Here is a 27,974-nt window from a genome sequence, read left to right on the forward strand (position 1 = left end):
TGCAGTGGAAAAGCGGCATTTTACATTACTGCAGCAACATGAGCATTTCCAGCTGCTGTGCTGTAAATTGAATGGTGTTTTTGTTGAGTTTTCTGTCTGCTGCAGTGTACATATCTGCTCTTTAAGTCACTCGTCATATTTGTGTCTTTGAGAAGAAAAATCAGAAATCAAGATGGAGAAATGTATTTTCAGTATTTCTGGCTTCATGACGAACAAACAGTCCCTCCATCCACTCAGTGAAAAAATAGCATTCATGCTATTTACCCAAAGTGTTTCTCTATTTCAACGATGAAAATATATGAATGAAAGATAAATACATTTAAAAAGACATTGACATTATGTTTGACTAGAAAAAGGGTTAATTGTAATTTCATTGGGACTATAAAAGTAAACTATAACATCAGGAGTGTTTGTGCCCATTCTGGTTGAATTTGTAAGTCTGAAATCATGGTGTGCACCTGTAACCACACCCAGGGATGTCACTGTGTACTGACACAGCCCTGAGTACACTTCTGCATAACCGCAGCAAGGTAGAGGAGTTAAACCAGTGGATTTTTGCTGGTGGTTTGGTTGGTTTGTTGCTCTCCACTGTTAATCCATTTCTCTTGAATTATTAATGCATCCTGCCAATCAATCTTACAGGTCATGTTTCTCTGTATTTGACTAAAATCTTTCAACCAGTCCATCTGCCTTCAGCTTCATCAATACTGTTCCTTGTTTAATTGAAACCCAAAAGTTTAGCTCATGCAGTCTGTATGTCATGGGTGTCAAACTGATCCAGTAAAGGGCCGTGTGGCTGCAGGTTTTCATTCCAACCAATCAAAAACACACCTGGTCCAACAAATCAACTGTGTGAAGACAGTTCAGGTGATTGAGTAAGTCGAGTCAGGTGTGTTCTTGCTTGGTTGGAATGAAAACCTGCAGCCACACGGCCCTTTACTGGATCAGTTTGACACCCATGCGTATGTGATGGATGTAGAGATTATTATGAAATTTAAATAGATTTAAACAGATTTAAACATCTATATCTATCTATCTATCTATTTATCTATCTATCTATCTATCTATCTATCTATCTATCTATATTACTAGATTATGAAATTGTTACATAAGACCCTACACTATAATTAAGCAGGATTAAACAAGTCTTCCTCCTCATAGTCAAATGAAACAAGCAAGTGTGTTATGATGTTGGGTCCAGTAAGAAAATCCCAGCTGAGGTCAGTCTCCGACATGACTCTCACACTCTCAGGCTGTGCGGAGAATCGCGATCTGATTGGCTGAGGAGCGCACCAGCTCTGAGTAAAGCGAAGGATGCCAGAGCGCCCAGGCAGTGAGTGCATGGACGGATGAGAGTAGAGGGACGACGGCGAGACCGGGCATGAGGATGATGATGTTGATGATGATGAGGATGATGAGGATGGGGATGAGGATGTTAAAGTAGCCTTGAAACTTTTAGACACTATTTCACGGAGGAGAGCAAGTTAAGTGTGATGTTTTGGCTGCATGTTGTAAAATCCCTCTCACCACCATCACCGACACATCCTCTCAGGAGTGATGGGTTCTAAGTTGACCAGACAGAGAAGTCTCGATCTTGAAACAAAAGTGTCCAAGAGGAGACGCCAGAGGAATGACACCCCGGGAGAGAGCGACAGAAGAGGCGGCGGAGACTTCTTGTTTACCTCCTTGATGCTCAAGTCCGATAAGCTCCCGGGGATGCTGCGGAAAACCAACCACAGCCCATTTGTCAGGCGGGTAGCTTGGATCCGGGAAATCCAGAGGCTTCTCCGGGAGCAGAAGATGGAGCAGGCAGCCGAAGTGCTCAAACTAGTGAGAAAGGTAAACGGCTGACATTATTTTGGATCATGCACCGAGTTTGTCAGTCTGCACTTTATTTTTTTTAAGAAGCGGTGTAATTGATACTGTAAGTGTGTTTTATCGATAAAGCACGTGGGAGAAAAAAAAGTTTGCGTAGCCTACATTTGTGTTTTAAAAGGCATTTTTGCATATAATGATCTCTCTCTCTCTCTCTCTCTCTCTCTCTCTATATATATATATATATATATATATATATATATATATATATATATATATATATACAGATAAAGTTTGTGTTCATCTAAGTGTAGATGCTTGAAAATGTGTATAACAGCAGTTTATTCAGTTGCTGTATCCTTATTTCAGTATATCTGACATCCCTATGTTGTGTACAGAGGTACTGGGTGTGCAAAAGTCCTGCTAGATTTAAACTGATGGTGCTCATTGGAGAAAATCCCTCCTTCCATGGAAGTATCTGCAGGTGTCAGTGTGTTAATATTTTCTTAAAAGTTAAGTCATTTAATCATCCATTTTTTGTTCTCATGAGGAAACCTTTCTCACAGAGACGCAGCACTCTGTCTTCTTCTTTAAAAGGTAATTCATCTTTTAATTCAGATGAAAACTCGAGAGTTGGCTGTGTGTTGTTGACAGTCGTCAGTGTGTAGAACAGTCCCCAACTGTACTATGGAAAGTGAGATGAATATGAACATGATTATAAATGTGTCGATAGACTCTCATCTTTTAGGTCATTCTTAATGAATGGCAGAGGATACAACTGAAACCCTAAAAGTCTGTTGTCTCCCTACTTTTAAAGCATTCTGATAATCCAACAGTGTAATAGATCCTGCACAACCTTCTCTCCAAATAGTGTTAAAGGGTTACTATTCCTGAGGAAAAAGTAGCACTGGTTCAAATCATGCACCTGTTTAGTCTGAATGGCTAGGAAGTCAGCTAGTTAATGTTTTGAATAGTCAATCACCTCCAAATAACACAGAACACTGAGTGTATTATATGTTATCCCATTAAAATACACCCAAACCAACTTAAGACTTTGCCGTCATGTTTTCATCTGACGACTTAATGATCTTAAATTTGAGATTTCCTTTTTGAAAACAAATGATGTACTAGCCTGTGGCCTCACGGTAACAAGCTTTTTTTTAGGATTAAAGCCGCAGTATTGAAAAAGTAAAAAAAACAAGCCAGAATTTGAAGTAGAGGGAGACCTCTTCCTGCTGCCCTCCCTCTACCCTCTCTGTCCTGAGCAAATAGGAACATTCTCTGTGCCTATCAATTGATACTGATATGGTATTTTTAAATACCTCCAATTTTGCCCCCTGTTGCCAGCATGGTGCAAACACTTTGCTGTTAGCGTCATAGCACCCATAGGTAGGTTTGTTTATTTCTTGCATTTAAGTATGCTCCATTACATTTTCACATCTAATGCTTTCCCTGGTCTAATCCTCACTTTCAATAGATGTATCCAAACTAGAGAGAAGAAAAAAAAAATCGTTTTTAAAGCTCAGCTTGAGCTTTCCGCTGCCTTCTGGTATCAAAGGAGAACAGCACAGTTTTGAAGTTCAGACAAAAGCAGTTCTGATCAAGAGGGCCCCCTGTCATGCAAACTCCCTGCCCATCTGTACGGAAAATTAAGCAGATGTGTGCAGCATTAAGGAGAGACGCTGAAGTCTAAACTGATCACAGATATGAATTCTCTCTTCTTTGCACAGAGTCCATTGTCTGAACATGCATTATTGGGTTAATTTAAACTTCATCGTAAAGCTTCATGTTCATATTTGTGTGAAGCAGGAGGCATATGACTCATGCTTATCTTCCTGTAAGACATCAATGTGTCTGTCGCGGTTTGTTATTGTAAAACTTTTTTATTTTTTACTTTTTTCTATTATAAAGCAGGTCAAGGTTCTATATAAATACTGTCAAAGTATCAATTGCTTAATTCACAGAGAAATGAACACAGTCTGTATTCAATAACTGTCTTTTTAAATAAGACCTTCAGGACTTCATACTATATAAAGGCAGAAAGTGCCACTGCAGTGCAGTTACAATCATTTTCTGGCTGCAATGACGGTGCAGGGTTGCCGGAATTTGAAATGTAGAAGATCCATAAACACTGATCAGAGTAGAGTGGGCTTTATTCGGAGGGTAAAAGAGACAGGCACTTAAACCGATTGTTTCAGAAGAGGGTGAATGCAGGTATATTCAGACAGATAGTATGAGAAAAATACTGTAAACATGTTCTAGAACAAACCCAAAATACAAGTATGAGCCTGAAAATTAGCGTAATTTGTGAACTTTAAAGCAGTCCCTCAGTCTCTCATAATTTTATATCTTATATCTTATGTGGGTCGTGAGCACTGGCAGCTTTCTCCATAGCTCGGCATTTAAATTGCTCACGAAGCACGAATACACTCTCCATCACTCACTGAGGTGAAGCCAGAGCGATGCTGCTGCTGTATGTCGTTGGGGCCGAAGCCAAGTGTCTGACTAACAATACTTCAAGATAGGGGGAAAAAAAATAACTGGCAGCAGGTCTCCTGTTGATTCTCTCCAGCTGCAAAGCAGCTTTTCCTCAGAGACGGATGGATCTGGAGATAATCACCTGGAGATGATGGATGCTTGAACACGTTTCTTTCATAGAGGAAGTCATTACAAAGAGGAACCAATAACACCGGCCCCCGCACTGTATCTCCATCGCAGATCTGCCTTCTGGGCCATTAGGTTAATTAGTTTGGGATCTTCTATATTCATTAGTAAACAAAGAATCAGCAAATACTCATGTCAGTTACGCTACAACATGCACACTGAGTAACCAATGTGCAGCGATGGAGAAGACACTAATTAAGGTGTTGTCTGTAGTGTATGAAGACCATTCTGAAGTCTGAGGTTACAACACATGTTGCTTTATTCAACTGTGAATACATCAATACAAAACTGACTGACTGTCAGATTTTGCTGCCTCTGTGGTCTTATTATTATTTTATTCAATAATACACAATTAAGCTAGAATATGTATATTTGTTGTGTCTAGGGTTAGTTAGGGTTTAAAAAACAAATAATCTATGTATGCTATGAATAAACGTTTGACACCAACACACGTTTATCAAGTAGTTCCACATTTTTTTGCTGAATGATGCGAAAAGATTAATACTACTCTCCTGTCAGTATTGTAAATATCTAGGCCTGCAGCTGGTTAACATAGCTTAGCAAAAACGCGAGAAACAGGGGAAAACAGCTAGCCTGGCTCAGTTTAAGGCATCAAAAAATACCAGCACCTCACTTATTAACATCACATATATGTTTGTTTGTTTGTTTGAGCCATGCATAATATGTAAATAGTGGTTTTACTTGGGGGGGCCATGTGCTGGATTCAGTAAACTCAACTGCTGGTTGTCTGGCAACATCACGGTGACACCAGGACAGCAATAAGTTGTTTTTACATTCTGATTTTTTTACAGATTGAACAAACTAGATATACCGTAGCTAATAAGGGATCTTTGGACAGAGCCAGGCGGAACCGTACCTATTTTCCCTAGGTCCTATGTTCCCAGCTTTGTATGTCACCGGGGAACATAAGACCCTTTAAAAAAAAAAAAAAAAGGTCAGCTGTTCCCCGCTGTTCACAGAAAGGATCCTATGTTCTCTTATTTTTTCCCCAATCAGTGCCAAATTCCACAGCAAATAGTCCTATGTAGACCCTAACACTACCCCCTAACCCTGACCCTCACCCTAACCATAACCTCTAACCCTGACAAAATGCTGAATTAAATCTGTGAAGGCAGAGGCGTATGCGACCGGGGAACATTGGACCCTTTTAGGGGAAAAAGTTCTGATGTTTCCGCTCGGGAACATAGGGATGCCCCTGAGCCAGACTAGCTGTTTCGAGTCTTTGTGCAAAGATAAGCTAAACTTCTCATGGCTGTAGCTTCATACTTGCCATACAGACATTATGTGGTATCAATCTTCTCATTCAATCCTCAGCAGGAAAGTGAATGGGCTTAGCTCCCTAAATGTCAAACAATTCTTTTAAAAAGGATGAGTTTTTGGCACTCGGCTGATGTGGCCTGTAGCTACAGCATAAATATCATAACAATCTGGTGAAAATGAAAATACTGAAGTGAACATGGAGACTCACTTTGCAGGAGTGAATGACACACCATCAAGTATATACAAATATATAGTGTTCATTTTAAACAAGTGTGCAACAAAAGACTATCCGTATATCCGGTCACATTTGACTCATTTGACTGATTCCTCCTGTTAGTCAGATATCTTTGCCAAGGCGTAGTTGCTTTGTGTCTTTTCAGTACTTTTTTATGTGCCAACCATACCGTTTTGAATACATACCTTGGATTTTGATAGGATTTCATACAAGCAAAGATCACAACATTTTGTCAATCACAGAAAAGAACATGTCATTTTTCAGTCCATGAAAAAGTAAGTTATATAACTGGACTAATGACAGCAGCGACATGTTTTTCTCACACTGAAGCAGAGAACTGTGGGACTGGATTTGCCACACTGTGCAATTCATTTAATTGCATTCTAACAAACTGCATGGGAGCTTGTCGCTTTATTCAGACTTTCTGTGACAAGGCTTCAGATTAGATATGTGGCATTCTGAGGGCACGCAGGCGTGTACACAGGCGATGGGAAAACATTTTGCGCTTTTATGATTACGAATCAGTCAAATTAATCTACAGGATCAGATCTGTGTGTATTTAAAAAAGCAGGCTTTGTTTCAGCTGTGAATCACCCTCATATCTGATGCTGTGGCTGTACTACGCAGTAGACACACATCATCATGCGTGCATCCATTTATGGACCTGTGTGGTACCCTCAGTCTGTGCTAAATGAGATTTATTAAAGGGAGAGGTAGTCTGGAGGATAGTCCAGTGTCAGGGAATCCCACAGAGCTCCGCTGTAATAAATCAACTCAAAAGCTGGAGGAGGAGAAAATGCTGATGGCAGTTTTCCTTTTTCTTCCACTGTGCCGCAAGTGTTAGAGCTGTCAGAGCGTATACAGCATGTTTTACACAGCTTCCACCTCAAGCCTGCTATTTGAAAAGCTTTTCAGTTCATATAGGGCTGCCAGTATTTACTCTTCAGCTCTAAAGCTTTTACAAGAGGATTGAGGTCCAGCAAAACATGTTTGTTAGTCAGTAGCAGCAGTTATGCCACTGATGTACCAGCATTTATGAGTAGAGGAAATCATCTTTTCACAGTTGTTGTGGATTAGGAGAGGAATGCAGCTTTATACCTAAAAAGAAAAGATTTCTTTTGATTTTTTTTCCTCTTACTTCCAACCTTTCATTTTCTGTTCATTTTTTTGTTTCATCTGCTCAGATTCACGTCTTGCCTGATGTTTGTTGTTTTGCTTTTTTTCCCCCCGCTGTGTGGGTGTTGGTATCTTCCCCAAAAAGGCAGTGAATGTCGAATGTTGGTGAAGCTCAAACACTGGCTATTAACAACACATCAGCACTCAAAGCATCACCCGAAGATGCAACATATTTACATTTTCAATGTAAATTGTCAGTCCGATAGAAATATCATCAACAACAGAGCATGAATCCTGGTTCCTGGTTTTATTGAACAGTTCTTCGCATCACTCAATCTTTTACTTCTGAATGCTGAAGATTAAAGGTAGAAAGCACATTTAACTGGAATCAGAAAGGATTTTCCTCAGACGTTTTAGAGTAGTGTTTTGTGAAAATGATTTTGAACTACAACTGAAATCTGCAATTAAGAAACTGTAAGAGTAATAATAATGAGGAGAACTGTAGTATTTGAAGAAAGACCAGACCACTTTTATCTGAGATTTCTTCAACTTTACTCCTATGGCCCACACACACACGAACACACACACACACACGTACACACACACACACACACACACACACACACACACACACACACACACACACACACACACACACACACACGCACACACAAATAGACACTCTCCCCACCCCTTATCTTCTGTAGTGGGTGTTAACACATGACCCTGATAGCAAAACCTTATCAGCTCGCAACGTGATAAGAGGGCAAGATGAAAGGGGATGATGAACAAAGCTCATAAACATTGACTCTATTTTATATTAAACTATCCATGGAATGTCACTTGAATATTAAATTAAGCGTGGCTCAGACAAGGCTGTTCTAATCAAATTCATTTCTGAATGTCTACACTGTTAGTTTTAGTCGGTGTTAACCAAATCACTTCCGCTCTCTCTTCTTTTCTCTCAGGATTTGGGACTCCAAGGAACGTCACTCAATGACATTTTGTATAAGAATGCAGCTTTTCTGAACCTGGTGGACCCCATTTCTCATGAGCTCCTGCTCAGTCTCGCCCGGGACCTGCAGTGTCCAAAAAGGGTGAGAATCCAGAAAGATTCAGTTTGTTTTTAACTGTTACATTCATGAATTATGAAAAATAATTTCTACAGACGTCACACTAATTAACAGGGAAAGGGCTACGCCAACAAACAGGGGGAGACAGGCTGCAACAAGTCCGCATTTATTAGCTACGCCTAAGTGCGTGTGTCATATTTGTTGCCATGCTGTTGTGACAACAATGAATGGTCAGTTCGCTTTGTACAAACACAACTACAGAAGCTAGGAAGCATGGAAGCGTGAGGAATTAAAGATCAGGTATTAGGCCATGAGTATAATGGATCACTAAGCATGTCTTGGTCTCTCATGACACATTAACTTTTATTATGTACTGTAGGGATCCTGCATACTATTCACAGATCTACATAACTGACTCTGGATGTTTAACAAGTGGAATGTGTGTAGCTCAGCACATTTTAAGTCAAGTCGAGTTTTATTTCTATAGCTACAAATCAAAAATTTGCTCAAATATCTTTAGAATGTGACTTTTCACAGTTAGCATAGCTACAATTGTTACTTTGACATTGGCCGCAGAGAGTTCGGTAAGATACTACTGTAAATATCAGGAATGAGCTCATAATTCATTGCATTAAGATATTCAAACTGATTTCGCCACCGTTCATGGCGCAGTTTTCTATTTGTGGGTGAACAAAACAAACCAGGTCTGTCCCCTTTGTTAAAAATTAACAAATCATCTACTGCTTACAGTTGAATGTCTCTTTATGGCCATGTTTTTAACCCTTTTTCCGCCACAGTTCACAATGCATTCTGAAGTTTTCTCCCACCATATTTCATTTTTAAGTCTGCACGTGAAAAAAGCTTAAAATGAAGGCTACCACTCCCACCTACAAAGGGGACACCTGCATGCTGTAGGGTGGGTAAAGAGGTGAGGGATGAAAGGTATAGGGCCAAAGGAGATGCACTAGGTCAGTTTTTCTGACTGTTTTTTGCTGTGGCACCATGCGGTCTGTTTTGCCCGCTGGTCATGTGCTCTTTTAGCACATTGGCAAATGGTAGCAGCTGTGCTCCAGAACCTTCAGGTGTATGAAAGCAACCTGGGCAGGGGCCCAGTGGTCACCATGGTGAGGTCAACCGGGCCGCTGGCCACGGTCAATGGCGCTGTGGCTTTGGGCAGCGAGGCTTTGGCACTAACAATGAGAGCTTTTTGAGGGCTCTGACAGGTGGCAGGTGGCCAGTGGGACCAAACTGGAGTCCCTTGAGTGCTGTGGAATCTGTGCTCCCCAAGTAACAGAGACTTCACACTGTTATTAGAGAATGAAAGGGGTCCAGAAAAGGTGGAGGGTGTTTAAATATATCTCTTATTTTATATATACTTGTATATATCCTGTATATATAGTATATATCTTACATCTCCATTCCATGTGTGCCGTGGGTCATAATGATGCACCTTGCTATATTCAGAAGACCATGTTCTGTCTCTGGATCAGGGTTTTATTAATGTGTACATTGGTGTCTCATATTAGAAATTGATATAAGATAAGGTCTGAATTGAGTCTTACCAACTTACCTGCTGTCACCCTCAAATTGGTTTACATATATTACTGATAAGAACAAACCTTTCACAGCATCAACAACATTAATAATTTACATTCAGTTGTCTAACATTTCAATACATTTTACAAACACTTCAATTATGCATATGAAATCAGTTCAGATTTATGTGGTCAATAAAATAAAAGGTCTGCTCCTGATTTATCCAGACCCATGACACATACAAATCTGAAATATTAGATTTCAAATTACTTCTCAAACTTGGGCTTGAGGGTGAAGACACTACAGAAGCGGCTCAGAGTGGCTGTAAAAACGAAGAGCCAGTAGCCATTACGCTTATCTGAAGTCTGCAGTTATCTCTTTTAGGAAAAGATGGGCTGCCTTAAGATAAAGTCACTGTGTGTGTCTAGTTTTTACTTACCGCGTCCAGATGATAATCACCTGTGAGAAACTCTAATCTTATCGCTGGGAAAGCCCAGGAGGACAGGAGGGAAAGTGAGGAGCTGGCAGCGTTCTTCTGACTGGCTGGCGACCCGTGGCAGGATACTGTGTCAGACGTGACGAGGATGTAGAGAGGCAATGCGCTGGATTTAAGGCCTGACAGCTGCTTTCTATGCCAAGTATTTTTCACCACAGTAAGATTTATTATACAGTATATTCAAGGACATATTAAGGAGTAAAAGATGAATCATCTGCAAATGTTTTGAAGCTCATGGTCATCAGTTTCAAACAGTTAATTTAATGTATGCACTCAGCTTTACAGGCTCGTGATTCACGTCTAAGAATGCTTATGGAATCTAGTGACTTTGTTGATCCTTCCAGTCCACAGATTTTCTAGGATTACTTTCACATTGTGAATCAGTATGCGCTGCTATAACGTCGTGTTCAGTCATCCAAGTGGCTGAAACAGCAGCACTGACTGTTTAGAAGTATGCGGCATGTTTGTTTGTCACCCTAGAAAAGAAGAGGCAGCCAGAATGGTTAATCGCCTTAAGGTAAATTGCCCCTGCCTTTTTTCTACCCCCTCTCGCCACATTACCTCTTTCTTGTTGTCGTGTTGTACCATTAATTAGATTTACCCTGCTCAGAACAACGCATTCCATTTAAAGTCTTTGACGGAGGTGGGAGAGAGAAAAAAGAAGGCAGAGAGGAGAGGGGGGAGGAGAGACGCAAGAGGGAAGCAGGAGGGAAAATAAATGTAGAAAATGTTTGAAGCAGCTGTATTCAAAGGACAAGAAAAACACTTTCTGACTGTGTAGAAATCACTAATGTAGTTTGCAGATCAGACATCTAGCATTTATACACTCCTTGTAGATATCCAACAGCTCCGTTTCTACTTTGCCAAATGCAAAATTTGCATTGTTCAGTGGTTTGTTTGAGTAATTCTGCGATGGTTTACATTAATTAATTCATTTTAATTTGTGTATTATAGGTTTCTAATTTTGGTCCATCATGTGTGCGTGTTACAGGAGACTGATTCGTTCAAGTCCACCAACAAGATCTGCCGCCAGCTGATTTTCCACCTGACCCCTCACTCCAAGTGGACGAGACAGAGCGTGCCCAGGAGGAAGTCTCAGGCCTGGTGAGTGTGTCCTCTTTGCTGCCGCCTGACGCTGTGCCATCACTCTAAAGATGAAGTCCATGCCAAAGTAAACACATACCATAGGCATCCGTGCAATTCATGAATAACTGTAGAGCTTCTCCGAAATGCCAGTCTGCAATACAGAATTGGGAATATATCAGTATTGACAATTGTTTGTTTGCTTGTAATACTGAAACTGAAATAGGACTCCCAGGGAGTCCTATTTCAGTTTCAGTATTACAAGATTGGGAAATGGGAATATATCACTGTTATTGTAGAGTACCAGAATTTCTCACCATAAACTTTTTAAAAACAGAACTGTGGATTATTTGCCGTAAAAAGTTTTTAAAAGTTTATTTGTCATAAAATAATTGTTTGATTTTGTGGTATTTTGAACTACAGTATCTTTCAGGTTGAAAACAGCACAGTGCTGTTGTCTGTTTTTCAGCGAATCATCAGTTTTATGCCTGAGTGATTATAATAGAGAGTCTGAGTTGAATAATTACTGTTGCAGCGGCAGCAGTTTGGGTTGGAGGTCTGCATATATAATCAGGTCACTTGTTAGACAGTCTTCATTGCATCAAAGCTGAACTGTAAACTGTTATTATCTTGTAAAGTAATTGAAAGTAAGACTGCAGATGAAAAGCTCAAATAAATCCAGCTACGCCCTGAGGAAAATCCTGATGAAAGACAATTTTTTGCATTTAATGTTTTTATGTGTGCATTTTATCTGAAGGATGAATCTAGAAATGCTACCTTTCACACATCCATTTAAACCTCTATTTGTTTCTTAATACATGAAGGTTTACTGTATCCATCATCTACCTGTGTAACTGTAGCCCCATTCAAACATCCATTTTTTTTTGTTGCAGGCGCCTTTATGTCACCCTGTCTTTATTTCTTCCCACCATCTGTGTGAAAGGCCCAGAGATGGAATGGGGGGACAGATAGTAGATAGCAACAGAGGTAGCACTGAGCGGACTTCTGTGTGAATGGGAAAGCCAGCAGGGCGGATAGACACACAGTAACGATGACTAGTCGACAAAATGGTCAAAATGTGTGTACTACCATATCGTACAAAGCTCACAGTTTGTTGGTCATCTCGGCTTCGAGTTGTCGATTAATGTGCAGATCGGCTCACACACTAGATGCCGATGCTGGTTTTGCTTCCGGGATGCCAGCGTTCTGCATGAAATCACAACTGGGGCAGCTTTACTGCTTTATGTTACGCCGTTCCAACATTGTGCTGCTGTTGCGGAATCTCTGTGTGAAAAACCCTTGTGTCTCCTTACGATGATCCATCAATTGCCACACTTGTCTCTCAGCAGTAAACAGTTTCCCGCCAGACACTATTGTCAGAAAAACGGCCTAGAGCCATCTTAAACAACGCTAAGTGTGATTTTAATATCTTTTCTAACATCTACAAACTAATCTCCAAGAATGATCTGGAGAAAACTAATATAGAAGCCCAGTTCAGACTGTTATGGTTAAACGTTGCAGGTGAAAGTTACAGCGATGTGAACCGGCTGCTGTTGTCGCCTCCTACTTAGCTTGTAAAGCCTCCAGCAGCTGGTTTTAGAACGTAAGGCACATGCCATGTTTCAACAGCCAGTTAAATGTTTGAAAAGTCTGCTGGTCAAGTCACTTACAGCTGGTTGAAATGGCCATTTTGGACGGAGATTCATCGAGCGTGCGAGAGAGAGAAAGAGACGGAGAGAGTGTGTCGAACGAGCAAAAACATGAATAAGGAGAATGAACGCCGTAATCCAGAACAAAGCAGTGAATCAGGGAAATAAAACATTATATTACCGTTTTATCTCAACTAGAAATGCAGCTGTAGTGAGTATCTTACTTTCTCTGGACTCATTTATATTTTATAATGCTACAAATTATATACAGCTATGAAAAAAAAGCCTGAAAAGTCGTAGGTTAGAACAGAAGTACAGAGAGTCGTTGCTATGGAGATGATGCACCGTGTCGCCTCGTCTCACTGGTGTGAATTGGCAGGGTGCAGAATGTTGCAGACCTGCACATTGCAACTACAGTACTTGCAAGTTTCATCTTGTTGCGAATCTTTGGTCTGAACTACAATGCATGACTGAACAGCCCCATTTGAACTGGGACCAGCTGTCACCAAACTGACGCTGCAGCAGCAGTAGAAACTCAGTTTGAACAAATTAAAACTCCAACTCCAATTAAGTAACAGGTACATTTGTGGTGTGATGTTATGAAACAAAAAAAACATCTCTAATGATGATCACGAGGCTTCATCTCCCTGAGCAATTAACCCAGATTGAAAGATATTTTGACAGCTTGAGTTAACTTCCCGCCCCAGTCTCTTGGTTGCAGTATTTTGAAATAACACTCAACAGAACAACAAGGCGGGCTCGCCCAGTGTGCTCATTAGCAAGCTCTGTCTCTCTCCCAGCTTTTACTGCAAGCATCCAGGCAGCAGCCCCTTACTGTGGGACTCAAAGCAGACCAGTTTTTTTCCCCTGTTAATATGACACCCACCAAAATAAAAGAGCAGAAATTAATATATTTGGATGAAATGAATCATTAGGACACAGTTTGTTTCAAATGCTCTTCTGTTATTGATCTTTTCATTATAGCTCCTGCTCCATTTCCCTTGTCTCAGTCTGTCTCCTCCCCCCTCACCTTTCTGCTTTTCTTTTTCTTTACCCCCCAGCTCCTCCATTCTTACTATTTTAAAATCCCTTCCTCGCATTGATTTTCTTCCTCTCGTATTTTCCTGTGTGATTTTTTCTCTCATTCTAGTGAGAGTCCATTTTGCTCAACAGTTGCCACACAGCAGTTCTGCAGTTTGAGCCGAGGCTCTGGGGAAACGCTTTGTCAGACAGAGAGAAAAACAGGGAGTGGGGAGGGGGAATCACTGCAAGGTTGCCCACTAGAAGTTGCGTATTACCCTCTTTCTTTTCCGCCTCGCTTCGAATCGATTATGAATTTGATCTCTTCATATTTAAGAATGAAAAGCATTAGCTATCGTATAACGACGCATTCTTACATTCTTTTTTGTGATATTGAAAAGTCTATTTGATCACTCTAGAAATGTGCTGCGGTCTGCTCTCCGACCGGAACTCAAATTCAATTACTTTAAACAGAATATATGCAGTTGGTTGCAAATCTTCAAGAGGTAACACATTAATCATGATTCAAGCTTTATTACTCCAGCCTGCTTTGCCTTTATAACATTGTAACTGGAAAGCAACTGTCACATTTTATATGTTATTAAAGCAATTTCATTTTTTCCTCTGTGGCTGTCTGTGCCAGGTTTCTGAGAAGCACAGTGTTGTGGAGTCCCCATGAGTTTTTAATGTTATTGTAATTGGTATAGAATTTCAGATTAATCAAGCTCATATTCTTTTATGACACCAAAATTGCCCTTCCAGCACATTTCGAAGAGATTGGACTCCGATGGCAGATGCTATTTCATTGCTTGTCTTTACCGCACGGCAGTAGTTGATGTGAGGCTCTTACAGCACCTATTATAGACATCTTCAGTACATTTAAAGAAATAACTGTGGTTCAAGAAGACGACTATTTTATCTAGGGTTAAGATACTCCAAGTGGTGGAGGAAATCTAAGTGCATCTGGCATTTTTTTTTAGAATATGATTTTTTTGAAGTGCTAATATTCAGTCATGAAGGTCATGCCACAGATGATTAAGAGAGAAATGAGACAGCTGTTTAGCCAGGTGTAGTCAGCTGTGATGAGCTTTGATAGTCTGAGTCCTGATATCTGACCTCGACTCCACACTGATAAGGTCGTCCAAAAGTCATTTTATTGCTGTTATTTATCTGCAAATACAGCTCAACAGAGCTGTTGGAGTATAGACAAACAGTACCTTGCCAGCTTCACTCTTTGGAAAAACTTTAACCAAATTTTCACCTGAAAAAACGATATAATAGTCTGCATTCATATCTGCAAATCTTGAGGGTTTAGCACAAGCATTTCCCTCAGAAAACAGTCAAAGCATAGTTAATACTGCGCAGTTCCAACACGGTGAAATATAACAGCAATATTAACCAAGAAGATGAAAGACACGACCTCATGTCTTGAAGTTTTACCATTACAAATTCATCACGTCTTGTGTTTATCATCCTCATTGTGCAAACAATCATAAACAAAAGTGGTACCAAAGTGTTTGCAACACAAAAACATGTGGTGATAAAAGCACAACACTCACAAGCAACATTAAGTGCCCGGCCGATCTGCTCCCACAAATGGGCTTTTCTGTCAGGTGTTAGTTTACTGAAAAGGAGCAACAGCGACGACGCCAGCGCTTTTGACAAAGATTTTCAATAAGAAGCGCATATAAGCTCTCTCCTCATTGGGAACAGTTTAAAGAAGATGGTGGCACTTAGGAAAAAAAAACACTATGTAGACACTCAGCATTAAAAGACCAAGACTCCGCATAAGGGGGAAAGTAGGGGTGATGGATGGGTCACACAAAAGACACACAGGACTTCCATCGTGGGTGTTCCATTAAACCAAAAACTCATCAGTCACTTTCTTTTACGCTAGGCTGCATAACATAATTTTCTTATGTAACATTTTTACATTACGTTCTTAACTAATACTAAAAACATAAGTTATGTAAAAAAATTAAAAAAAATTACAAAAAAACACAATCTCCTTCCCAAACCTAACAGAGTAGTTTTGTTGCCTATCACCCTAACCAAGTAACATTAGTTTTGTTTGAATTCACAAGGGGTCTCGACCAAACTAATGACATCCTGTACCCATGAGACTGATAAACCACTGATAGCATGAGTGATAACATTCAAAATGGGGAATTCTGGCTTGCCCCGGCAGCCAAAAATGGACGTAGCCTCTACATCGAGGTCCGTTCTCTCAACTTGATCCAGTCGTACTCGCCTACTACTGAAGTCGCCACTTTGTCAGACTTTGACTCTGCCTCATTTTCTCTTACGAAAAAAGGGCATTGATGTGACATTGGGGGAGGGAGATATGTCCTTCTGGCTGATGTATACCTCTGAGGCGAAGTGAGGGACAGCAGCTTGCTGTCCCTCAAAAGGCCACGCCCCTAATTATTCATAAACTATAACTTTCAATTAAATAAAAAGTAGCCTGGTACAAAAAAATTCACCCCCCTCTCAGTGTTGTCATGGAGATATGATCTACACATACAGACTAGAATGGGGTTTTTTTTGTCCCAGGCCTTAAACAGGTTTAATTATGCTATAAGACCAGCCTGTTTAACATGGGGGTCAATGAGAAATTGCTCTATTATGAAACTTGCCCCTAGTGGACACCAGGATCACTGCCATTTTAGGCACTTCCTTATTGGATCAACCAGGAAATCGCTGTGGTGGGGGTTTGCTCTGAACACAGCTCCACATTTCAACCCAAAGAGGCTTATGCAGATATGTTTTAAAATTGTCTTCTGTCTCAAGCATGGAAACACACTCTGGGCTCAGCTCGGGAAACACTCTCCTCATCCAAACCTTTGCAGTCTGTCTTCAGCCTCTCAACATTCTCCGACATCAAATCCTCATCTGCTTCCTCCAGTGGCTTTCAGGGCATAAACAGGGCTTAATCACAGAAGAAATGTTCACTGGGATACAATCTCCCGTTTCTCCCTGCTGTGCTCAGGCTAATTTGCTCTAATCTTTGAAAAAAATCCCTTCTTCCTCTTTTCTCCGCTGTTATTTTGAGCCCTTCTCCATTACGTGATCCTTCCAGGGTCAAGTCACCACACCTACCACCTTTGCAGTCCTTAATATTGTACGTGTTGGTAACTGGATTTAAGCTTATTTTCCTGTCCATTTCTTTAAGGCCATGGCTTATTTTGTTTTTTAATGCACGTTTGAAGTAGAGGAAAATACAGCCACAATTTCACACATAAATAAAAATAAAGAACCAATTTTAGTGCGAGAAGATGAAAGAGTCATTGGGGGGATATCATTTACAGTAATAAAAATAATGTTAATAGAGGTAAAACTTTTCAAGGACTCGCACAACAAAACAGCAACACTTCGAAAATGGCCATGAGCCGCAAAACAAAGCCGTTGTCTCAAGTGGCTTACATACTGAATAAGAGTCAAGATGTGCTTTTGGTGGAAGTGGAAGATATTTTTATTTCTCTTTGGATGGCAAGGTCAGCCTGTCAGCTGGTCTAGACAGAAATATCTCAACAGCTGTTGGATGGATTGCTGTGAGATTTTCACAGGCATTATGTCACAAAAATGAAACAGATGAACCCAAACGCAGGAGACTGCAGACAACAGGAACTGTAGACGACTCTTCTGTCAAGGCAAAGGGGTCTAAACATAACAAAACGACAAGGATCCAACAAAGACTGACCTAAAAACCATGGCCTAAATACAAACTGAGGAGGGGATGAAGTGCAGCTGGAGAAGATCAGGTGAAAGGATATGAGAGACGGATCAAACAGGGAGTTGATTGGCAGGGGAAAACGGGGGAGCGGGGAAAGGACTAACAAGGTTAAACCCAAAACAGGTGTACAGATGAATCTTACTGACTTTGGTGATCCTCTGACTTCTCGCACCACAGAGGTTGACATTTATGTATCAGATTGAAATGTCTCAACAGATATTGAATGGATTGACAGGAAATTTGGTGCAGACGTTTATATTCTCTTTAGGATTAAGTGTAATAACTTTGGTGATTCTTCAACTTTGATTTGTCCAGTACTGTGGTTTATGTACAAATAGATAGTATTTAGCTCAAATGCATACTACGGATGCTATTACCGATGACCCATCACCAAATTAAGTTACACTTTTTTACATTCTACAAACAATAGTATTTTAACCCAAACCTCAATCTTTTTTGCCAAACCTAACTAAGTATTTTTGTTGCTTAAACCTAACCAAGTAAAATAAATGTATTATTCTATTTGCATTATCATGGAGGGACAGATAAAAATGAAATTACATTTAAGTACCATTTGTTACCAAAATACATGGGGAATGGACACAGAGCATACGTAGGTGGGGTGCAGCAGGGGCTTTTTTACCTGCTTTTTACCTTTACTCAGTTATATGTAGTTTTTACCTGTTTTAGGGCCAAAGATAAAAAAAAATAGACAAGCCGCGTTAAAATATAATTGAGCTTCCATTATCCATGTAGCATCTTCAATTTGAGATAATAGGCGCCCGTCCAATTGAGAGACAACATTTGAAACTGCTGGCTCAAAGCATCACTGTGCCCAATAGCCTCATAGAGTCTCTAGTGTTGCTGACTCTTAAACTTGTTCAGTGTTTATTCAACCATGAATTGAAATCAAATCTCTTTTAAAAGACAGAACAGGCTGAAATCTGAAATCATGCCACAGCATGGAAGACACAGATCTAATTTACAACATTCATTTTAAAACTTGATCTGAGAGGCTCCACAGCCTTTGGCTATTTAAAATAGTCAACTGCAGGAAATACCAGTAAATACAGTATATTCCTACCTCGCAGTGATGCCCCCATAGTAATAATAATCTGATTAAACCCACTCTCTGTCACACAGCTGCTGTGGCACCCCTGAAAAAAAATGAACCAGATAAATCTTCCTTAATGCATTTACTGTACATGTGGCATCCGTACACTGCCATGTGTCATCTGTCTTTTGAGACATACATGACCTATTTCTTGAGCCAAGTCACCCCCCTGGGGTGCGCACTGGAGGGCCAAACACGCTCCGACTAAGCAGCCCTGACCTCTGACAGGCCTACAAGGTACAGTAGACTCCTAAGGCCAGGGAAAAAACTCTGACAGCACGGAGAAGGAATATGTGAAAGTTTTGTGAGTTTGTGTTTTTGTACACAATCACAGATGTCTGGTTTTTTAAAAGATTTCACCTTCTCTGCTTACATTTCCATCCAGAGATGAAGCATTCCACTTGACTGCACAGTCTGCTTTCTAGTTGACCTCCACTTTTAATAGAGACTTGAAGATCCAACCACCATCCTCGTCCATGAATAATTGAGGGTCTTCCCGCGGTACAGACGAAGAGCCTAGAGGATGAAGGGGAGGAGGAAGAGACACTCAGTATCCATCTCTCCGATCTTCCGGGCACAGGGTCATTATGAAATAATTAGAATGATAAGCTGCGTCGATCGGTAAACACGAGGTTGGAGGTGTTTTTTTTTATTTAACAGACATTTTTTAACTTGAGGAGCTGCTTTAAATAACAGCATTTCAACACTTCTCTAGTTTTTGACCAGGGTTTGAACCTCTCTTAACCTCTCGTTGATTGGATTTTAACTGCAAATCTGAGATAAGGCTGCTGCTGTTTGAGAGTAACAGAAACAAGGATTGATCATCTGTGGCTTTCGTTCCTTTGAGGCAGATACAGATCACTCCCCAACGATCAAGCCCCTCGGTCTGTGTTTGGAGCCCTGCATTTTAATACTGATTTCATAACTGTGCCTTGACATAGTATAGCAGACACAGGCGCACTCCTCCATGCCATACAGTTATGTAATGCAAACTGTTTTACTGTGTTCTGTCGCTGTATTCAGTATTCAGTATTCACTATCCAGCATCCAGTTTGTCACATCAAATCAAATCATGGGTGAATTTATAGCTCAGCCGTAGAGTACATTTTACATTTTGCATTTTTACACGCTGCACAGTTGCATTATGGTACGTTCTGTACCAAGAGGTTTTATAATCATTGGCACAACAGCAAAAATATGCTTTTCTCTTTGGTCGGAAGTCAAGTTGCTGATTGTGCTATTTTTGGTGTAAACTGAGCGTAGCAGAGTAGTAACATAAATGAGATTTACAAAAGAAATAAGGACATATTTTCCTTTCCTTCTTCCTTTTTTTTAAATGTCACTCCTGTTTGTGCCTTTCGACATGTTTGCAATGACATAATTGTGCCACATCTTCAGGGTTTTTTCAACCAAACTGTTTGTAAGTTGGGGATTTGGCTTTTAATGACTCGTGTCAGATTTCCATTATGTTCCTTTTTGTTCCTTTTTTAAGGGCACATGTGCTGTTCCCATCACTGCTGTCAGTTGACATCAACATTTGCTACTTTCCCTGAAACTTCAGACTCAAAGTTTCAAAGAACCAAGTGACTGATCTGGGATGTCAAAACATTGCACAGCCCAGAGCTGCTGCATTGACGACGTACAATAGAGGAAGTCTTTATCAGCCCATCCGCTAAATGTTTCACTAAAATTTAATCCAAATCCAAATGAGCTTTGGGGCTATTTTTTCCTCCACAGAAAATGTGCCATTATCCCCATGAAACTGGAGGACACTGGCTGGTGAATGCAATCATCACTTTCATGTTTCCCAGTACATTTTCTGCAAAACCGTAATATCAGTATGACAGTAGCATACTGAGACAAATTTAGTTAAATATTTTGTTCAGAGCGACTGTAAGATATTCTCGGCCCGAGCTGCACCAACGCACTCACATATTTGATGCTAAAACTGAGTGGAGTTAAACTAACTGGTTAAGGAAATGTTCAGCATTATAGGCCGCAGTCATAGTCCTGAAGGCACATTCAGCAAAAACAGAAGCACAGAAATAAATGAGCAGTTCTTTCTCTCTTTTAGCTCACTTTTCAAGGAGGAGTTTTTACATTAGGCCCTCATAGGCTCTCCCACGGCTGAGCCGCTCATGCATTATACATATGCCTGGAGGCGAAACAGCTTAGATCGATCGGAGGAATAAACAGGTCAAGACCAAAGCGTTGATGAAGCAGACATTGATCTGACCAATCCAACGTGTCACTGGAACAGCATCCACATCCAATGTTTCTCAGGTGCCCTGAAATAAGTCATGTTTCTCTACATGTCCAGCAGAGAGTAAATGTGAATATGTATTACAGTGTTTGTCCAGTTAGTCCTTTGGATATGCTGTATGTCTGATCTGATCAGTGACACACTGACGTGGGCCAGATAATTGCATTTTTTTTAATTTTACAACCAATCCAGCAAGACAAATATATATAGCTAAACTAGGAAGATTTTCTCACCCGTTACTATAAAGCTTGAGTTTATAAGTTTGTCATTGATGTAATAATGGTTAATACATGGTTAATAAATAATTTAGTAATGCTTTAAAGATCAGTAATAGTGTAATATCTTGGGTTGCCAGGTTGATGTAGATCTTCCTCCAGCATTAACTGGTTACAAGTTACCAACCCTTTACAAGATTCTTATTAATGGGTACCAAATATTCTGTGTAACTGAACAGATTACAAGTTTCTCCTGCCACTCTCTTATTATATCTCTTATAACTCTCACCCACACGGAATAACGATTCTAAAATGTTCACCAGCCCTCTGTCTCTTTCAGGTTAAGTGTAGAGGGAGTGTTTGGTTGCAAATGTGAGGGGAAGCTGCAGACTAACGCTGATGATGAGCTCTTAATTTTTGTAACATCAGGAGAGATACTGGACACTGTGGACACTGATTGACACCAGATGTGGGTAAGAATATGAATGAATACAGAAATGGGTCTGCCATGACCCTTAATGGAAAAGCTTTTGTCTTGTCTTGGGATGTATAGCACTAAAGGAGAAAGATGGAACAATACAATAATAATAATAATAATAAGAAGAAGAAGAAGAAGAAGAAGAAGAAGAAGAAGAAGAAGAAGAAGAAGAAGAAGAAGAAGAAGAAGAAGAAGAAGAAGAAGAAATAAGAAGATAATAAGAAGAAAAAGAATTTCCAAAAGATGGCCACGAGCAGCAAATACACAACTTCCTTGCGGATACAAAAGCTTGCGGATAAATGTTGGAACCAGACCATGGAATTGTTACACTAGGTTTAAGGGAGCGTGTCAAATGTGTCATTACATTCAAATGAATTGAATTACCTAAACAGGATCATTTTTGACATTTCGTCATTGAGTTGGAGGATGTCAGTCTGACTTATTTAAAGACACCAAAATTCTGGTGGTTCCTGATGTTATTGCTACATAGACTATCTCCTCATCAGCATAGCAATCAAAATAATGTGCTTTTTACAAGTGGAAGCACATGGATAAGAAATAGAAGGGGCCAGGAACAGAGCCTTGAGGTACTCCACAGTTCAGAGGGGCAGTAGATAAGTTGAAGTTACCAGGAGCAACTGTAAACTGGCTGTTTGAGAGGCAGGAGATGGACAATTCCAGAGCAGTGTGCGAAGTTCTAAACCGTCTCTTACACATCAAATTAAAATGTTATAATCTACTTTATCAATCGCCAAGCTTAAGTCAAGGAAAATCAGTGCAGAGCAGCTAGCATCAATAGTAATCATCATTGGTCACACTAAGTCGAGCATTCTCAGACAACCTTTTTCAGATCTTTAACAGAACTGGAGGTCTACATACTAATATATGCTATAATATATACCGTATATACAGTATACTACTGCATATTTCATGTGATTGATATTGGGGGGGAAATTACATGGCAGTTCACACATCAGAAATTAGAGGTGTAGAGGTTGTGTGTGTAAATCTTTGTATCAACATTGGCAGCCTGTGAGATAGATCAAGCCACTGTAGGTTTGTTATCCAGTATGAACTCTGTTCACTGCAGTTTAGATTGAATTACTGATTCTTCAGCAGCATATTGCAAAACACTTTTGCATTAAAATGAATTCTGACCTTTTCTGTATGCTCGGTCTCTTTGCCTTCACTCTGTTTCAACATCACAAACCCCTGATGTTTTACTTCTTACCTCTGGGCTTTACATAACTAGGCCTAGAACAGCGAGGACCCTTGTTCAGTGCGTAAAAGTTAACAACATCCCTGAGGAAAGGCATGCTACAAAAAGCAATTAGACAGTCTGCCTGAACCCACATTTAAGCAGCCAATAGTTTGACATATGAGTCTGCTTCTATTAGATTCCTGCACTGTTGTATCAGTTGCTCCTGAGAATGTCAATAAATGGATTTCTCTCAGTTGTTGCTCTTAAATGAGTCCCAATGCAGGGACGCTCTTGTTTCGCATCATGTTTAATGCGGGTACACTATCCTTTGAAGTTGTTTGTATCTAAGCTGGTCCAAGTGGATATGCATCACTGCCTACGACCGTGGCAGCCACATCAGAGGGAGGGAGATGCAACATGTTGTTGTTGTTTATGTTCTTATCATTTCATGGTGATGGACTTCATTGTGCACTGTGGTTTTAGAAATGCTACGTGTAGCTGTGCTGTGGGCCTGTGGCGAGCCAAACAGCCTGTGGGTGGATGTGCCCACAGATCCGAGAGGCAGAGGATTCGGAAGAGAGTCTGAAGTCTTCTTTACTGTCTCATTAAACACACATTAGAGCCCACCCTGCCCCTGCACCACCCACTCAGTTACAGTACACCGTGCCTGACTTTGTCTCATGGATCAGCTCTTCCTACACAAACAGGCACACAGGTGAGATGGGCGGGGATCCAGCAAGTAGGAAAACCCTCCTATAAATAAGTCCCGGAGAACAAAAGTCGATGCCGATAATCCGTTTCATTACAGTAAAGTGCAGAAATTCCACAGTGGTCCAGTAAACCCTCAGAAGTGGCAGAGGTGGTCGAGTGCACCAAGAAACTACAGATGCAGTCAGACTTTCCTGGAATTTTTAGATGCTACTGTCAAGGTCAATAATGTGTGAGTGCTGATACGATTAGTTAATGAATACATTAGTCGAATCGATATAAAACGAATCAACATCAATTTAATAATCAGTTAAGCATTTAAGGATATTGTCAAGCAATAAAGGTCAAACACTTAGTGGCTTCAGCTTCTGACTGAGGATTTGCTGCTTATATCATTGTGGATTTAATATATTTGGGTGCCTGACTGTTGGTCAGACAAAACAAGCAATTTGAAGATGTCAACTTTGGCTGATAGAAATCACTATTTTCTGACATTTTAAGGACTAAATCTGTGGTTCCCTGCCTTTTAAGCCATGGCTATACAGATGGCAATGCCGGCCTGTCAATCTTGGTCAGTCAACCGCTTTGGTCCAGACTAACGTATCTCAAAATCTAGTCTAAAGAAATATTGTGTGGACTTTCATGGTACTCAGAGGATGAATTCCAACAACTTATGTGATCCCCTGACTTTTCCTTTAGTGCCACCAGCAGGTTAAAGATTTCACCTTGAAATATCTCAACATCTTCTTAATGTATTGCCGTGACAACTGGTTCAGACATTAATGGGAGATTGATAGATTGATTAATAGGATTGATTGTTATAACTTTTTGGGATCCCTTATTGATTCATCAAGCGCCAACATCAGCATGTTAGCTTTGACGTTAGTCCTAAGCATGGCTGTGCCTCAGTACAGTCTCACAGAGCTGATAGCATTAGCCTTGTTAGTTAGTAGTTAGTTACGATTGCACTTATTGTATCCCCACACACAGTTTTGTCCTACTCCTAACCAAATGGTTTTGTTTCCTAAACCTTACCACATAGTTTTATGTGAATCCACAAAATTAGCCATGTGTTTCCCATGTCTATGCCAACAGGTCCTGGCAAAACAGCAGTATGCAATGAGCTGGGATGAGAACGGGTTAGCTTCGTCATTCGAGGTTTCAAGTCAACCAGTCACTTTTTTTTCCGCAGACTGTGTGAAGTGTTTCTTGAATACTTTGAAGGCAAAAAGCAATGACTAAAAAAACAGAAAATTATCCTGGCAATCATCTTGCAACCCTTCAGATGCAACATAGGAGCCATTGGAATAAACAATAAAATCCTTGGGCTAAACACACACATGAATTGATAATGAAAACAATTGTTATTTTCAGCCTTATATTGTTAGATAGATAGTAGAGGGGAACACATAAGGTACGGGCATCATTTTCACATGATAAATTATCTTGACATTTTAATCTGTAAAGAGGCTTGGTTGTTGGTTGCTGGTTTTATGAGAATTTTAATAAACATACAAATGCAATAAGCCATTTAAAAGAAAAAAAGTGGGTACCGGTGCTTCAGCAGATCAATTTTAGAACAGGAAAGACAGTAAAATTATAAGAGAGAGGGAAAGAAAATAGGCCAAGAAACAGAAAGTGAGAGGTAGTGAGCGATAGTAATGATATAAAGGAGAGAGAGATGAATTATAGCCTACTCCTGGAATCAATAATCTTGCAAATTACAGCAGCGGTGTGCTAAAGATCTTTTTTCTTTCCCTTAACCGAGCAGAAAGGGTAACAGATGGAAAGAGCAGCGCCTGACACTTTTTAAGGCTTCCTGGCAGACTGGAGAGCAGAGAGAGACGTGGGAATAATCCTTGCTGTGCCCGAGGAGACAGGGGGACGAACAAATGCAAACAGGACTAAGACAAAGAGAGGATAAACCTTATGCCGGTTAAACAGAACATTTTTCTCCTGTTTGGTTGATTTTTTTTTTTAAACAAAGTCTCCCACGCTTCCACTTTATTGTCATTTGTTGGGCAGATGTTTCCCTCTGAGTCGAAATGGCTTTAAAAACAAGGAGTCTAGTGCACTGCAGCTCCGTGTATGCAGCTTCCTCATAGCTCCCCTATGCATATTTAACCACACTCTGATATAGGGAGAACACTTTGTTTCAGATTGCAGTGTGCTATCAGAGGCAGTGATGAATACAATGATCCAACCTGACAAGTGTGAAGTTATAGTTGTACTTTTTCTTATGATGGATTCACCTCACACCTACGTAAGTTGTCTGAAGTCATTTGGACTGAAAATAGATGATCACTTGCCATTATCACTCTTGTTTCTCGTACATTTTGTGCCTCTATAGTGCATTCGTCCATCCATCATCTACCTTTTTATCCTCCTGTCCGTTCTGCATAATATCTCAGAGGACGTTTATCACATTCTGAAAAAACTTAAATACGTTCCTGCACAGAAGCAGGCAGTGAAAAAAAATTATTTAAAACCTGAGTAAAACCCGAGGTGGCCTTCGTGTAACAAAAATGTGAAAGATCCTGTCCAGTGTTTGGTTAGTCGTTCTGGGATACTGTATAAACATGGCAGCGCAACATGTCGGGCTCCTTAGAAGAGGATGCGTTCCCTATGTAGATATGAAGGGCTCATTCTAAGCTAATGAAAACACAGCGATGCTTAGTTTCAGGTGATAATAATAAAAACATATTTATGAATATTTTAATCAATTTCTGCCAATAGATCTACATAAACCCTACACAATTTGGATACATTCAAAATAAGTTAATTTAGCCAGAATGAATCAGCCGCTACTAGCATAACACACTCAAATTTCCCACAGAACTGCCAGTGGTCAAGTTGCATTATGGGTAATGTAGACACCAAGTTTTGACAAGGAAGAGGGATGAATGTGAAAGAAAGACAATATCTCATTATAATATATCTCTTAAATCTGCCCATCGTGAGTCCGACAATGTTACAGAAGCAATAAAGTGAATCCTCATGTTGTTGTTTTTTTAAAATTGGCTCCTAAACTCAAGTGGCTTATTCATGTGTCACCTTCAGAGATATGTGACCTGTTTATTAAAAATCCAATGAAAAAGATGCATCTCCTTCTGAATCCTTGTTTATAAACTTCAGCTCCAGCTCCAAAACAAAGTGACATATCTGTTACTAATTGGCCCTGGAAGAAGGGCGACATTTTCTGCCTTGCCTTGTTTTACAATCATTTATTTATTGTTTTTGATGGTTGTTCCGTACTTGAAGACTGAGAGAGCTGGCTTAGAGGTGGCTTTACGGAGAAAGAAGTGACACCCGAAACTGAAAGCAGCTGGTGCTTTTCAGTGGATGACATTCAGCCCAGGAGACAGAATTTGTTGCTTGAGGGACTCAGACAGAGACACATTTAAATGTTAATTCTCTTCTTTACATTATTGATTGCTACACTCCCCACACTGTACTGCTGGATTTTTAGCATACTTTGCAGTTCCCCTGTACTTGTGGGACAGTGTTGCACCTCATTACAGAGCCCTTTAAATCAATAATCCCAGTATCATGAAGTAAAGATTGTTTGTTTTTACGCACTTCTGTGAAACTAACTGCCAGTGCTGAAGAATGAGCATGCCATTTTGTGCCCCAGACATCCAACTTGTAAACAAAGTGATAGAAGTTTGTTTTTTCTCCTCTTTCAAACAGTCTGAAGACCACCCTGAAGAAGAAACTTTCCGGGGATGTGGTCAACCTCTCAGGCATCCCGCTGTCTGGCCGAGACGTCCACCGCGTAGCCTTTTACCTCCAGAGCAGCAGTGATGCGGTGTCTGCGGTGGACCTGAGCTTCACTGAGCTGCAGGACGAGAGTTTACGGCTGCTGCTGCCCCACCTCAGCTGCCTGCCGAAACTGAACATACTAGCCATCAACGGGAACCGTCTGACAACGGCCATCCTGAAAGACCTGACAGAGGCAGTGAAGGATCCTAAAAAGTTCCCCAGCCTGGCGTGGGTCGACCTGGGCAACAATGTTGATATCTTCACCGTGCCCCAGCCGCTGCTTGTGGCCCTGCGGCGGCGCTTCGGTTTGCGCAGTAGCCTCCCCACCATTTACGAGTACAGGGAAGCACAGGCCTTCAGTGGCTACAACCCAAACATAGAGACATCCGTGGAGGAGCCCAGTCTGTACGAGGAGGGAGATGGAGAGGAAGATGATAAAGAGGAGGAGGAGGACAGGCTGGAGCTTCGAGGCTGGGCGTTTGGAGAAGAAAACATGTCAAAAAATGTGCCACTGCACTTCTGTGGGAGGTGA

General features: G+C 40.5%; 1 protein-coding gene across 1 annotated transcript; it reads left to right on the forward strand.

Moving 5' to 3' along the window:
* Positions 1–1,542: 1,542 nt before the first annotated feature.
* Positions 1,543–27,974, forward strand: lrrc75bb (leucine rich repeat containing 75Bb; the record flags this gene model as incomplete). Its single annotated transcript, XM_083929423.1, has 4 exons — positions 1,543–1,839; positions 8,080–8,208; positions 11,208–11,320; positions 27,371–27,974. Exons 1-4 carry the CDS (start codon positions 1,558–1,560, stop codon positions 27,972–27,974), a joined length of 1,128 nt encoding a protein of 375 aa, XP_083785549.1. The 5' UTR covers positions 1,543–1,557.

Source organism: Echiichthys vipera, assembly GCF_963691815.1.
Source record: "Echiichthys vipera genome assembly, chromosome: 16".
Taxonomy (NCBI): Eukaryota; Metazoa; Chordata; class Actinopteri; order Perciformes; family Trachinidae; genus Echiichthys; species Echiichthys vipera.